The following is a 13171-nucleotide window of genomic DNA, read 5'->3' on the forward strand; positions in this document are numbered from 1 at the left end:
CAGCCGATTGGATCTCATACCCATCCGTATACCCGGTGAGGAGTCCCGAGGTTAATCCGGGTATAGTAGACTGGAGAGGCACATGCGGCAGTGGTCTTCGGGAGCGACAACATAACTCACAAAGCTCTGGGGCCTGAGGGAGGCGCTTGGTTATTCCGGGGGTGCACAGATTGTAGGGCGATGCTCACCTGCGCTGACATAAAATTTGGGAGGTTGAAGGCGATTGTGGACTTGGGCAGACTCAGATGCGATTCTCTTCACGACGTCCGAGTCCCCGCTGACACGGACCTTTTCCCCAGAGTTCGGCCAAGTCGCAGTAGCATGCGAAGGTTCTACTACTCATTCCTGGTCCTCACGACGGCAACCTGCGCAGCTTGCTCGTGTGTGTACGGCTGAAAACCCAGCGGGCCTAGATGGGCATCCCATCGGATTGATGAAACGGGCGAATACCTATGTGCACCGTGTAAAGTCAAGACAATGTGGAGCGCTCTCAATGAACGTCTACTAGCCCAACGAACGCAAGAGCCACCCGTGCAGTTCTCGCGATTTGCTCATCTTCGCCAACAGAACGTCAATTTCCGAGCTTACAAGAAGCCTCCTCGGTGCTCAATAGTTTCTTCCGAGAGATTCCAACAGTAGCAAGATAAGATAACGCGCAGCCATTCGACTGCCGCGCCGAGCTGCTCGCGACAGGTGATGTCGAGCTCCTCTCCGGAGCAGCCGACATTACCCCGCAGAGTGCAAGATTCTGGCATCCACGGGCCACGGCGCGCTTGCCGTAGGTACCTTGCATTTTCCCGCCTGGCAGCATTTGGCAGCACGCGCGCTGGCTCTGGTGACACGGAAGTACAAGGAACTCCGGCCACGTCGTTGAGATCGCTACAATCTTGAGCTGCGACATTGTATTAAACCTCAGCCTGTCTGCCCGCTTGGCACGACACGCAACTTCAGATCGACCACCACGTATAACTGAATCTCATGGCACCCACAGGTATCGCCATCCTTGGCTCGGGCATCTTCGCCAAAGAAGGTGAGCCCGATACGCTGTAGCACGGAACACGGGGACAAACTAACACTCACCTCCCATCGTTCCTGATCTTAATCAGCTCACCTACCTGCGATTGCAACCGTGGGCCCCTCGGTCGTCGAGTTGAAGGCGATTTACTCCCGCTCAGAGAAGGGCGCAGCCTCGCTCGCAGAGGAGGCGCAAGCAGCGCTCAAGCTCACATCGAAGCCAGACGTGTACTTCGATGCCGCCCCCAACGGGAACCTCGATGCGCTCCTCGCACGCCCCGACATCCAGGCTGTCATCGTCGTGCTCCCCATCACGACGCAGCCGAGTATCATCCGGAAGGCGTTAGGGGCAGGAAAACACGTCCTCAGCGAGAAGCCAGTCGCTCCAGACGTCGCGTCTGGCCTGGAGCTCATCAAGGATTACGAGACCGACTACAAGCCCAAGGGCCTGATCTGGCGCGTCGCGGAGAATTTTGAGACGGAGTCTGCCTACCAGGTGGCCGCGAAGGCGATTAGTGATGGCAAGATAGGGAAGGTCTCCTTCTACAACGCCCGCGTTGTGAACTACATGGACACTAGTTCCAAGTGGTATAACACACCCTGGCGCACCATCCCAGACGTGAGTAGACTCCGATTCAGACATGCGCAAGGGTCAAATGCTCACGACGATGTCCACACTACGCAGTATCAAGGCGGGTTCTTGGTAAGCCCCTCTCGTAACTTCAGGTCCAGGGTGCACTGTCGCTGACAACAAGGGGGGACGAAGCTCGATGGTGGAGTGGTGAGTAAGCCGTGGTTGCCATGTTTCCGAACCTTGCCCAAACATTATCCGCGATCCAGCACACCCTCGCGGCGTTGCGAACAATGCTCCCCAGCCCGATCAAGATCGTGTCTGGCTTCGCCTCGCTCAATCGAGAATTCCTCAAACCCGAGGACACGATCAATGCGATCGTCCAGTCTGCCGACGGGTCGCATGGTGTCCTTGACCTCACTTGGGGTGCACCGACCGCTTCAGCTTCTGAGCGCGCAGCGAAGGGCACCACGATTGTCGGTACCGATGGTTGGCTTTCTGTGGCCTCGGTCAAGATCGTTGACGGACCGAAGTCTGTGGGTGGCATGCGCGTCACCGTTGTCACCGCAAAGAAGGACAAACATGGGAACGTCACCGGAGAGACGGAGGAGATCATCGACAAAGTTTCCGATGGAGTGCCGAACGAGATACAGTTCTTCGTCAATGCGATCAACGGGTCGGATAACGGATTGGGGACACCGTTGGGCGCATTACGGGATGTCGCATTCATCGAGGCTTCCCTGAACAGTAAAGGCTCACCGATAGATGTCGAGAAGCTGATCAAGCTGGCGTAGGAAGGAGAGGGATGTAAGCACAGATAACATGGAAGTTCGTGTACGATAGCATACGTTCATTTGAGAGAGAAAGAGACACGAGGGGCAGTGTCCTGGAGTACGGCTGAGAAAGTCAACGATTATGCACCTGCGTTCCACTGTCGTGAAGTTATTATTCAGTGTGAGTGAGATTACTGCAATTGAACCATGGTCATTATGAGAAGCGATCCTCATAACTAGAGTAGATAATAGCAGAGAATGCTGCGGTTTCCCGAAGACTCGATAGATTCTGTGATAATTGCAACGTGATGAGCAATTCAACACTAGATGAAACACGGAGACATACGTCAACCATCTCATTCGGCAGTCCTTCTAGGGCCAAATGACACCACCGAGCAAGACCAGGTAGCATCGCCGCCAGCCTCTCGCGCACCTCTTCATCATTGTCTTCAAAATTCAACGGCCCAGAGGTGCCACTGAACACATGCTTCCGCAACCCAGAAAATAGCGTTTCGGTCGCTTGATCGAGGCAGGCTTCCAAGACATGCTGGAATGAAGCTGACATGATATGTGATCGCGCCTCGGATAGCAGAGATTCGAACTTCGGGTCTAATGCACCAACGATGTCGGCGGGAATGCCGCCTTGAGTTAAGACATGGTGGAGTGTTTCAGACGTGGGAGGGAGAAGAGTCGACATGAAGCTAGACGAGCCATTTCGTGAGACACGGACACAAATGATAGAGAGGCTTGCCTGACTTTATTCGTCGCTCGTGACCTTCGAATGTGACCTCATACTCGACTCGACGGCGCACGTCGCTGACTAGGCGAAACATATCATTGATGGTGAACTTGGTCTTCAAGGAGACGCTGCAGAGGTATCAGTCATACGAGTCATACGTGGACCAGTTGAACAGTACCCTTCAAAGACCTCTTCGACGCCACGCCTCACCCTCTCGCCCACATCTTTCCATCCTACGTGCAATATCCACCAGCTGAGGGTGAGATACTTCCTCTCCGTCTCCTCGCTAATGACTTCGGCACTCTGCGTCTCTGCTTCTTCGGAAACATCGCCGTTCCATAGCAGAGAGAAAAGAGAGGCATCCATCATCTGCTCTCGCAGACGTTCTTCCTGTTCCGCCTGGATGATGGAGTGTATATACTTGGAACGACCCAGTATACTAAGCTGCATATGCGTGAAGAGCGTCAGCAGGGTCATAGAGTAAATGATGGTTAATGTCCGTGTAAATGCTGCAAAGGGTGTCAGATAGGTTATATAGCGCACCAATCGATCACTCACTTAGTATCTTGACTTCTTTCCACAGCTCTGCCTTGCTCTTCGGCGGGGTATCAGTGGTATGTGCAGAGCCGTTCTCTGGTGGAGACTAGACTGGTCAATATCACTCTGCAATGGAGATGCCCGAAGCGGCGCTCACAGCTTCGGGTGCTACGCTTGACGATGAACTCGTCGATGTTGAGAGAACGGAGTCCGACAGACCCAGATCGGCACCCAATCGAGGCATTTGTAAATTGGTACCGTTTGGTGGCACCTCCGGCGCGGAACCATTGGCGACCTGAGATGACTGCATGGACGAGAACTGGTCGACCCAGCTGGCGGACGATGCGGACAGGTCCGTCGGCGTCGCCACTCCGTTCTCCTCGACCGACTGCAGCATTGAGAAGGAGCTGTTCTCGGAGTGGTCTGGATGGTGCGGTTTGGAAACCAGTTCCATACTGCTTGTGAGACTGGACTCCGACGCTGGCACGGCGGACGGCGATTCGGATGATGACTTGGCAGACTTGGAGTACGATTGGAGTTCGCAGGTGACTCCCTCAACATCCATACCCTCTAAGATATGTCTGCCAAGTGTTGGGAGGAGGGCCATGACAGTAAAAGAGATGTCCTGCTGGTTCTGCTCGAACCTCCGGCGTAGACTACGAAATTGCGTTTAGCAAGACACTGCGTAAGCTCAGCCGGTACACGCTGTTACATGACCTTGCGAACTCACTTGTCTCGTGCGGATCGGTCTTGCATGACTGTTGTTCGTACGTCCTCCAACCGTCCCAGGGCATACTGCCCCAGCAAGTACGCCCCGCCTACATAGCCTGCCGTTCTCTGCAGACCTGACCTGCGTTCCTTGAAATAACTGGCTAGGCCACTCAGCATGTTGTTGGGATGAATTGACGAACGCTCTAGAAGGGCATCTGGAGTAGAGGAAAGAGAGCGGCGGGGAAAGCAGTCTGCCGCTGAGCGCCTCACTGAGTCGCCCCCCGCATCCACGTGTTTGAGTACTCGACCTGTTATAACCGACCACCACTTCGTCTCCGACAATCAAACACAATGGTACGTCGCAGCTTTCATAGATCGAAGGACCGATAATCGAGGCAGTCTTCGTAGGGAGGAGGCGCGAGATATCCGTATCCCAAGCAAGTCTGGTCACCAGCTGGTACGTTGCTCCCCGCTCGAGTCCTGCGTTCAACTCATCGTCCCATCACACAAACTACACAAACTACACAATTTGTCACATATCGTAACACACAGGTGGCTGGTGGACTCGCCCCTCGAACTGGAAGTCCAACACCGCCGTTTCTTTCGCCGGTATCCTCGCGGTCGTCTACGCCGGCTGGAGTTATACCGCAGAGAAGGAGGTATGTTCGCCCTGCTATGCCCATGTCTCGTCTCTGAACAGTTCACTGCTAGGTCAGGTATATCGAGCCTGTACGGCCCATACCCTCGATGCTGGTACGACATCAGCCTATATTCCAGGTTCGTGACTGACATACAAGCCGAATTGTTCCAGTGGGCGAAGCAGTATCGGGACCAGCGGAAAGCCGAGTAGATATGGACTTCCAGGATGCTAGAATGAATTGCTTCGTGGCGCGTTGCTTGTCCCCAGCCACGCCTGACTGTCCGGACAAGACCAGACGACGAGGTAGCCATGGTTCCACATCACATCGACGACCGTGTCCTCTTACTAGCCAGCCCAAAATTATCTATAACCTCCAAAACCATGCTATCGGGTCGTTATAAGGTGGGTACATTACGAGCGGAGGTACAGTACATACATATCCAGGACGACAACCAGGAGCAAGCATAGGGTGACCAAACCAAGAGGAATGCGAGGTCATACAAATCAAGATATTGACTACCATCCCCATCTCACTCGCCTTCCTCATCGTCATCACCTTCGCCTTCCTCTTCATCGTCGTCGTCGGAGCTATCTTGATCCTGAATCGTCATCATGTCGTTGAGACTGCAAGAGCATGAGGCATGAGCACGACCCAGAGCCTGTAAAGACAACAGGGAATGTCTACCAATGCACGAACGGCTTGACGACCTGCACGATCTTGCAGAGTGACTCCTTAAAACCAGGTGCTAACACCTCGCTGTCCAGGAAGCTGATACCAGTGAGTCTCCACACTCGTCCATCCATCCCCTTTGCGAACTGTCGCTCACCAGTGCACTACAGCGAACGACCGGCACTTGAGCAAGTCAATATCCCTGAACGCAGTCTTCGTCAGCGACCCACACCCAAGTGTGCACGTTTGAGCGAACACGTACGGATGGTCCTTCGCCACGCCCTTGGGTGCATTCTTCAGTTCGTCTTCCCGCCCAAAGATACTGCTGCGCCCGCCCTTCGCGTCTGGTTTCGGGTCCCCGAAGTAGCGCACAAAGTCACGCGCGGAGATGATGTTGCGCAGACGCCTAGGTGAGCGGATGATGTTGTTCCTGCATGGCACAGTCAACTAGGTTGACAGGAGTACGATGCGGGAAGTGGGCTAACCTAATCGTCGCGAGCTCGTTCTTGCCTGGCTGCCATGCCCCTGCCGCGATCAGGCTTTCACCACCTGGCTTGACTGCGAAGCGGTGAGCCACTTCCACGATCCCAGTCGCAACAGCAAGACTCACTTAATCTGCAGTCCCGCGCGTCAGAATCATCGTCATTAGAGACAACTTCAAGACAGCGGAGAAGCCGACTCACACATGGTCTAGCCAGCCAAAGTGTCAATCGGCAACTCGCACACGGGGAAGACAATTGAACGACGCACAGTGGGCGAAGATGCCCTTCCGCCCGCTCCTCGAAAAGCTGGCAGAGAACCCGGTCTTGTACGGCGTCTTGTCATTGCTGAAGCGAATCTACCCACACAACGTAACTCAATCAGCACGCGCGTTCATTCAGGATGATCCCCCGCCCGAGAAGCGCGGAAGAATGGTGCCAAGACAGATGGGCTGAAGGGACGCGCTGGGAGTGTGAAGGGTGTACGGCATGGGTAGAGGAGAATACGAGGCTGGGAAGGGGATACGGCAGACACGCACGTCGCGGTAAATGCGGTGGATTACGTCCTTTGGTGGCAGGTGCGGGATCTGGGAGTCGACCTCGATGAGCAGGGGCGTGAACGCGTCGATGAAGTCCTTGAACTCTTTCTCCGCGAGACGGTAGACGGGCTCTGTGGGTTCGCACGCGTCAGAGTTGTAGCGGTGTGCGAGAAGGCGGCCTGCGCACCGTGTAGCTTGAACCTGGCAGCGTGAAGGGGATCAGTATGAGTGAACGGCGAGTGCGGAGAACGTGGCGTATGTACCACTCGCGATCGTTACACTCTGGGTTCTTGAGCTCGGTCAGGAAGTTTAGCGTGTTCTTGGATATCCGGCCTGGCGGGACTGCAGCAGACAGTCAATGCGCGAACTGATTTGTCCCAGGCGCGAACGACACGAAGTTGGCCACGCACCTCGCCCAGTCTTCGGCGCCTGTACAACCACACCGACGACCTCCTGGCCGTCCTTCAGGTCCAGTCCGTCGTCCGCATCCTCGTCCCGCTCTCCTCCTGCTTCCGCTTCTTCGGTGAGATCTTCCTTGGTGATCCCTTCTTCGGCGTGACCTTCTTCGCCACCGACGCGCGCTTCCGCGTCCTCTTCGCGCCTACGTCGTCGTCCTCATCCAATGCGTCGCTGTCCAGCGAGGGCTCGTCATCATCATCATCGCGTTCATACTTGTATGACTTGTCTGTGACGCTCCTGCGCTTCTTGCGAGTAGCCTTCGCGCCACCAACCGACTCGCGTTTCCGCTTCGCCCGACCACAGGCAGCTCGTCCGGAGAGTCATCCAACGCGTCACTGTCCAAGACGGCCTCGACCTCCTCTTCCTCCCCATACTCCTCCTCCGACCCCCCGTCGTCATCCGCGGCACCATCGCGAGGCCCCTCATGACCTTCCTCGGGGTCGCTGGCCACCCCCTTCCCCTTCCTGCCGGATCCGCGGGTTCCACTCTTCCTGCTTGTCTTCGCGGGTGAAGCCTCTCCGCCCGGAGCAGCGGCCTTCCGACCTGTACTCCTTGCGGGCTTCGCGCTCGCCTTGGTGGGGCTCGCTCGGGGCATTCGGCGCACGGGTATTGCGGGGCCGGTTCTACGGTGAGTATATGCGGCGACGGACGCGTTGCTGTGTGAAGGTTGTACCTTGTGGGCTGTGAGGTTCTCCGTCCGTCGGGCTCTACTTCTGCTTCTACTCCGAGCTGAGTCCGGACTGCTGGAGACGATGATTGCGAGACGGCAACTTGAAGTTGAGGTGAGCAGTAACCATACAACGCGTGGCACGTGCACTGGTAATGGCGCGTCGCGTCGCGATGTGACGTCACGGTCGCAACTTGTCACGGCAAGCGCGTTCCCCATCATCGACACGAAGAATCTAAAGTACACAATAATGTTTGGTACTGTTTTACAGTAGCTGTGACCTGACGGTATCGTTATGAACCTACGTTTTGGTCAAGACTTTCGTGTCGGTCATTCGAAGTGTAGCGACTTGATGCGTCGTATGCAGTCCGTTCGTCCGAGCTTGAGATCTTCATGAGTACTCCGTCGTCAACTTCAAAACGTGACGACATGTAGGCCGCAAGACATCCCGCGGTCCTTCGATTGGAAGATGGTTTACTGAGCTATCATAGTCATGAAACTAGTGCTCGGCGACCACTTCTAGCGACATGTCAGCAGCTGACATGCTGTCAGTGTTTCTGAAGCTGCATCGCAGACGGTCAGACGACCGGAGTGTCTCTCAGGTGTCGCAGATGCGGATTTGCACAGTTAACAGTCTGGGTGGGCCACCGAGTACGCCAATTGGGGAGACTTACCTGATTTGGCGATTTTGTGGCTGGATCAGGCAACTCGCGATACATCCTTGACAGCAACTGTTCTAGGATAATTCGACTGGACTGGAAGGCGGAGCTTAGTATATATGAATGGATACCCTCGTTGCACGGAACGTCCCTCTTGACCTTGTACTACCATCTTTGAGCTGTCCCATGAACGGAAGACTCAAAAACGACTTGCTCGTACCACCTATAGTTTGACAGCGCTGCACTGGGATGGCGAGGTCCTGCCGCATCAAGCCCATGGAACGACGAAAATGTCTGGGCAACAGGGTTCGATGTCTCATACAGCGCCTGAGGCCTTACGGACCTGACTGTGCTCCGATCCGATAGGGGTCTCCCCGACGCGGACGCCTGACGTGCGTACTTCTCCTACGTAGGATCAGGTCATCGAAAGCTATACACTCACGCATTTTCATTCAGCTCCCCTTCTCCGAAAGCAAGGTCTCCGAGCGGATTGACCCTTCGCGGAGCATCCTGGCGACTTCCTCGGTGACCGGTATGTTGTAGGCCGGTACTATGATGCCCGGGGCCAATGGGATTGCGTGCAAACGCTGCTGACGCTGTGAACTCGGCAGGATGCGGGGAAGCGGGGAGGGGTGCGCATGGGACGCGCTAAAATGCGGGGTTAATGGAAATCGCGCCACGGCGACGACTGGGCACACCAGGGGCACACGCACAAAAAACCGACTCCGTCCTGGGCGTAGCCCAGTCGGTACCCGGCCTCTACGCTGCCCGTACGCGGAACGGCGCTGCCACGAAGCTCACACAGGGTCTCGCGGGTGCATGACGTCGGACGGTCGGCGTACATGGTCAGAAGGTGCTCTCCTCGGACGTGTCCAGGCAAACGGCGACGGGTGTCTCTGCTTGAGGTTGCGCTGGGTAATCGTATTCGAGCGAGTGCCCCCTGCGCTGCTGTCGACGGCGTTCCGCTTGGAGTGGCTGCTCAGCGCACTGGTGCCGTGCGCGTCGGGAAATCCCATTCAAACGCCCGCCCTTTCCCCAATGAGATGCCATCGTTATCTGTTCCTGGAAAGGCAACCACGCCGCGTCGAGTTGGCAGGACCGCGGTAGACAGACGCGAGCGGCCAATCGTAGGGCGAAGCATGGGCCGCACTACGACCCTTGGAGAGGGCCGAGGACGTCGGGCGAGGAGGGAGTGGCAGGCTTCCTGACGAGACACCGCGAACGGGCGACAGGAGGATCGCAGACACCGTCGCTACCGGTCACACTCATGATTGGTCCGTTCGATCGTCTGATCACGCGCGCACCATTAACAGATTAGGCTGCGATGTCCCCTCATATATAGCGCCGCCCACTGCATAATGCCCCGACATACCCTGTCCGCTGCATTCCCTCCTAGCCATGTCCGAAGTGCCCCACGAACCCGTCCCGCTGCACCCCATTGCACCCCGTGTCAGGATGGGCACAAAACGCCGCACGTTGGGCCTCACATTCACGCGTATAGGTGAGTTGGGCTCCCTTGCGCAGTGCTCGCGCTCTCACCAGATTCTCAGGTCACTGCACTCGCAGACGCTCGGTCATGAGAGCGACAAGTGGTGGGCTAAGGTCGGTATGGTTCGTTTGCGACTGCAGCCAAGCTGACGCGGAAACGAAGATGGCCAGGGAGACAATCCACTGGGACAGGCCCTTCCATACCGTCCGGGCGGGAGGTTTCGAGACGGGCGACATCGTCTGGTTCCCAGAAGGTGGCCTGAATGCGTCATACAACTGCGTAGACAGGTGGGCGTTCAAGCACCCAAACAAGGTGCGCTTCTCGCCTTCTTTAGAACCCGCGAAGCTCACGCTAACTTCGTGCTACTCAATTCACTCTCAGACCGCCATCATCTACGAAGCGGACGAGCCAAATGAGGGCTGCGAGATCACATACGCAGAGCTGCTCCGCGAGGTCTGCGGGATCGCGAATGTGCTCAAGTCGCTCGGTGTCAAGAAGGGCGACACCGTGTCCATCTATCTGCCCATGACATGGCACGCCGTGGCGGCGTTCCTCGCGTGCGCGCGCATTGGCGCGGTGCACTCAGTTGTCTTCGCGGGTTTCAGTGCGGAGTCGCTGCGAGATCGTATGCAGGACTGCAAGTCGCGCGTGCTTATCACGAGCGACGAGGGGCGCCGCGGCGGCAAGACGATCGCGACCAAGGTCATCGCGGACGCGGCGGTCAAGGAATGCCCCGTCGTGGAGCATGTGCTCGTGCTCAAGCGCACAGGGAACGAGGTCCCGTGGACGCCAGGCAGGGACCGCTGGTGGCACGAGGAGCTCACTAAGGTGCCGAGCTACTGCCCGCCCGAGGTCATGGCTGCAGAAGACCCGTTGTTCATTCTATACGTGAGTCTATACACGATCTAGTCCGATCAGGCACCCCTGACGCTTCCCCCTTTCCGTTCCGATCCTCCTCAGACCTCCGGATCGACCGGGCGACCGAAGGGCGTCGTGCACACTACCGCAGGTTACCTCCTCGGTGCTGCGTTGACGGTGAAGTATGTGTTCGATGTGCACCCGGACGACCGCTTCGCATGTATGGCCGACGTGGGCTGGATCACGGGCCACACGTACATCGTCTACGGGCCGCTCATGAACGGTGTGACAACGATGGTGTTCGAGTCGACGCCAGTATACCCTACGCCGTCGCGTTACTGGCAGGCTGTTGACAAGCACAAGATCACACAGTTCTACTCCGCGCCCACTGCGATTCGCCTCCTCCGCCGCCTTGGTGACCACCACGTCAAGGACCACGATCTGAGCTCGCTCCGTGTGCTCGGTAGTGTCGGCGAACCGATCAACCCCGAGGCGTGGCACTGGTACAACGACCATGTCGGCCGCCGCCAGTGTGCTATCGTTGACACGTTCTGGCAGACGGAGACGGGCAGCATCGTCGTGACGCCGTTCCCCGGCGCGATCGAGACGAAGCCCGGTTCGGCGACCGTGCCCTTCTTCGGCATCGAGACTGCGATCCTCGATCCCACGACTGGGAAGGAGCTCGAAGGCCCGGACGTCGAGGGCGTGCTCGTCCTCAAGACTCCATGGCCGTCGATCGCGCGCACGGTCTACCAGGACCATAAGCGGTACGTAACTTACTCTAGAGTTGTTGCTGGGCCGTGTACTGATACGATCACGTGTGTCTGCCGCGGATGACTGATTCGACAGGTATCTCGAGACTTACATGAAGGTAAGCTCGGGCTCTCCAACCGTCGTACAACTCGTGAACTGACGCCATCGTCGCCTTTTCTGCGCTGATGTAGCCGTACCCTGGCGTGTTCTACACGGGCGATGGCGCCGCGCGGGACGAGCACGGATACATCTGGATCAAGGGCCGTGTAGACGGTGCGTCTTGTCTTCTTTTTCCGCTGTGGAGTTCCCACTGCCGGGGAGAACCCGAGTGCTAACGCGCTATGGGTCGGGATGCATGACAGATGTCATCAACGTGTCTGGTCATCGTCTATCGACGGCGGAGATTGAGTCTGCGCTCATCACCCATGCTGGCGTGGCTGAGACCGCTGTAGTCGGTACCGCCGACGAGCTGACTGGTCAGGCTGTGTACGCGTTCGTGACCCTGAAGCCGTACGTACCTGCCCATTTGCACTTCGTAGATGGTCTTAGATACTGATTCAAACTGGCTGTTGCAGGGAGTTCAAGTTCGACGGGACGGAGGAGGCTGCGCTGATCAAGGAGCTCACGCTCCAGGTGCGCAAGGTGATCGGCCCCTTTGCAGCACCGAAGAAGATATTCCTCGTCTCAGACCTGCCGAAGACGCGCTCGGGCAAGGTATGCGTCCACCCTGTGCTGACTCTGTGTGAGAGCGTACTGACGAGACGGACAGATCATGCGCCGGATTATGCGCAAGATCGTCGCGGGCGAGGCTGACCAGCTCGGCGACCTCAGCACCCTTGCGGACCCTAGCGTCGTGGAGCTCATCAAGACCAAGGTCGCCTCGTCGTAATGCCCCGTCTGTTCCCGCGTCCTCCTTGGATCGCAACCCGACTGAAACCGATATGATACCTCTCGCTGAGCCCGTGGTGTCTTCCCCCGAGTCTACATGCGTGCGTTCTGCGCGCGGTGACGTCTTGCTGTATCTTATTAGTGATGATCTGTAGTTGGTATACCTAGTGATCGTATGACGTGTATGTCTATGTATCTGTACGCTAGTATCGCAGCGGCAATGCGAAGTGTTTTGACTTCTTCTGACTGGGTCTTACTGCGATTGAGATGGAAGGTTGAGACTTTCCTGACGCCGACTTGTGTGGGTTCCATTAGGAAATTGGGAGGGTCGCGAGAACTCGACTCACAGATGGATCCAGCCAGACGCTGCTGCCCGACAACAGTCAAGCGTTTACCAAAGGCACGGGCATGGATACATATGATACATTGTGTTCCACTAACTTGAGTCTGGCTCTAGGTACGGTGAGGGGGAAAAGAAGAGAGACGAGGGATTTGGTGGTCCGCATTCAAGAAGCTTCCACGACCGCCTCCGAAGACGAAGTCGACCGCGACGGTCCTGAAGAGGTAACATTGTGTAGCTCAATCTTGCGCTTGGACGGGATCGGAATGTCACTAGTGAACAGGGAGGGCAAGCAGCGAGATATTGAACAGCATCCCGGACACGGTTGCAAAGGGCCCGGGTGCGACGCGGCGAAAGGACGAGGAAACTGCTTACTTCGATGCTG

General features: G+C 56.7%; 5 protein-coding genes across 5 annotated transcripts; 3 read left to right on the forward strand and 2 right to left on the reverse strand.

Annotated features, from left to right (window-relative positions):
- Nucleotides 1-978: 978 nt before the first annotated feature.
- Nucleotides 979-2379, forward strand: B0H18DRAFT_1116333 (oxidoreductase family protein; the record flags this gene model as incomplete). Its single annotated transcript, XM_048033415.1, has 5 exons — nt 979-1030; nt 1107-1633; nt 1700-1717; nt 1781-1795; nt 1855-2379. The coding sequence occupies 5 exons, from the start codon at nt 979-981 to the stop codon at nt 2377-2379; spliced, it is 1137 nt and encodes a 378-aa protein (XP_047896777.1).
- On the reverse strand, nt 2348-4581 carry B0H18DRAFT_989885 (Peroxin-3). The gene is made up of 8 exons (XM_048044977.1): nt 4365-4581; nt 3792-4290; nt 3656-3740; nt 3276-3606; nt 3115-3225; nt 2705-3059; nt 2434-2647; nt 2348-2370 (listed from the first exon to the last, which is right to left on the reverse strand). Exons 1-7 carry the CDS (start codon nt 4520-4522, stop codon nt 2573-2575), a joined length of 1614 nt encoding a protein of 537 aa, XP_047896778.1. The 5' UTR covers nt 4523-4581; the 3' UTR covers nt 2348-2370; nt 2434-2572.
- A 172-nt stretch (nt 4582-4753) lies between these two features.
- B0H18DRAFT_872075 (uncharacterized protein) lies at nt 4754-5195 on the forward strand (the record flags this gene model as incomplete). Its single annotated transcript, XM_048040201.1, has 4 exons — nt 4754-4802; nt 4898-5004; nt 5057-5098; nt 5157-5195. Coding segments are annotated over 4 exons (237 nt in total), but the record flags the coding sequence as incomplete, so codon positions are not given.
- Nucleotides 5196-5515: 320 nt separating this feature from the next.
- On the reverse strand, nt 5516-7727 carry B0H18DRAFT_1116335 (uncharacterized protein; the record flags this gene model as incomplete). The annotated part of the gene is made up of 11 exons (XM_048033416.1): nt 5516-5609; nt 5671-5754; nt 5813-5857; nt 5918-6085; nt 6141-6213; nt 6406-6493; nt 6674-6804; nt 6861-6874; nt 6937-7015; nt 7084-7274; nt 7405-7727. The coding sequence occupies 11 exons, from the start codon at nt 7725-7727 to the stop codon at nt 5516-5518; spliced, it is 1290 nt and encodes a 429-aa protein (XP_047896780.1).
- A 2129-nt stretch (nt 7728-9856) lies between these two features.
- On the forward strand, nt 9857-12447 carry B0H18DRAFT_1116336 (acetyl-coenzyme a synthetase; the record flags this gene model as incomplete). The annotated part of the gene is made up of 9 exons (XM_048033417.1): nt 9857-10060; nt 10110-10259; nt 10329-10835; nt 10908-11572; nt 11655-11676; nt 11750-11831; nt 11921-12068; nt 12134-12272; nt 12328-12447. 9 exons carry the CDS (start codon nt 9857-9859, stop codon nt 12445-12447), a joined length of 2037 nt encoding a protein of 678 aa, XP_047896781.1.
- Between the last annotated feature and the right edge of the window lie 724 nt (nt 12448-13171).

The sequence above is a fragment of the Fomitopsis serialis genome, assembly GCF_022376445.1.
Source record: "Fomitopsis serialis strain Sig1Antser10 chromosome Unknown B0H18scaffold_13, whole genome shotgun sequence".
Classification (NCBI taxonomy): Eukaryota; Fungi; Basidiomycota; class Agaricomycetes; order Polyporales; family Fomitopsidaceae; genus Fomitopsis; species Fomitopsis serialis.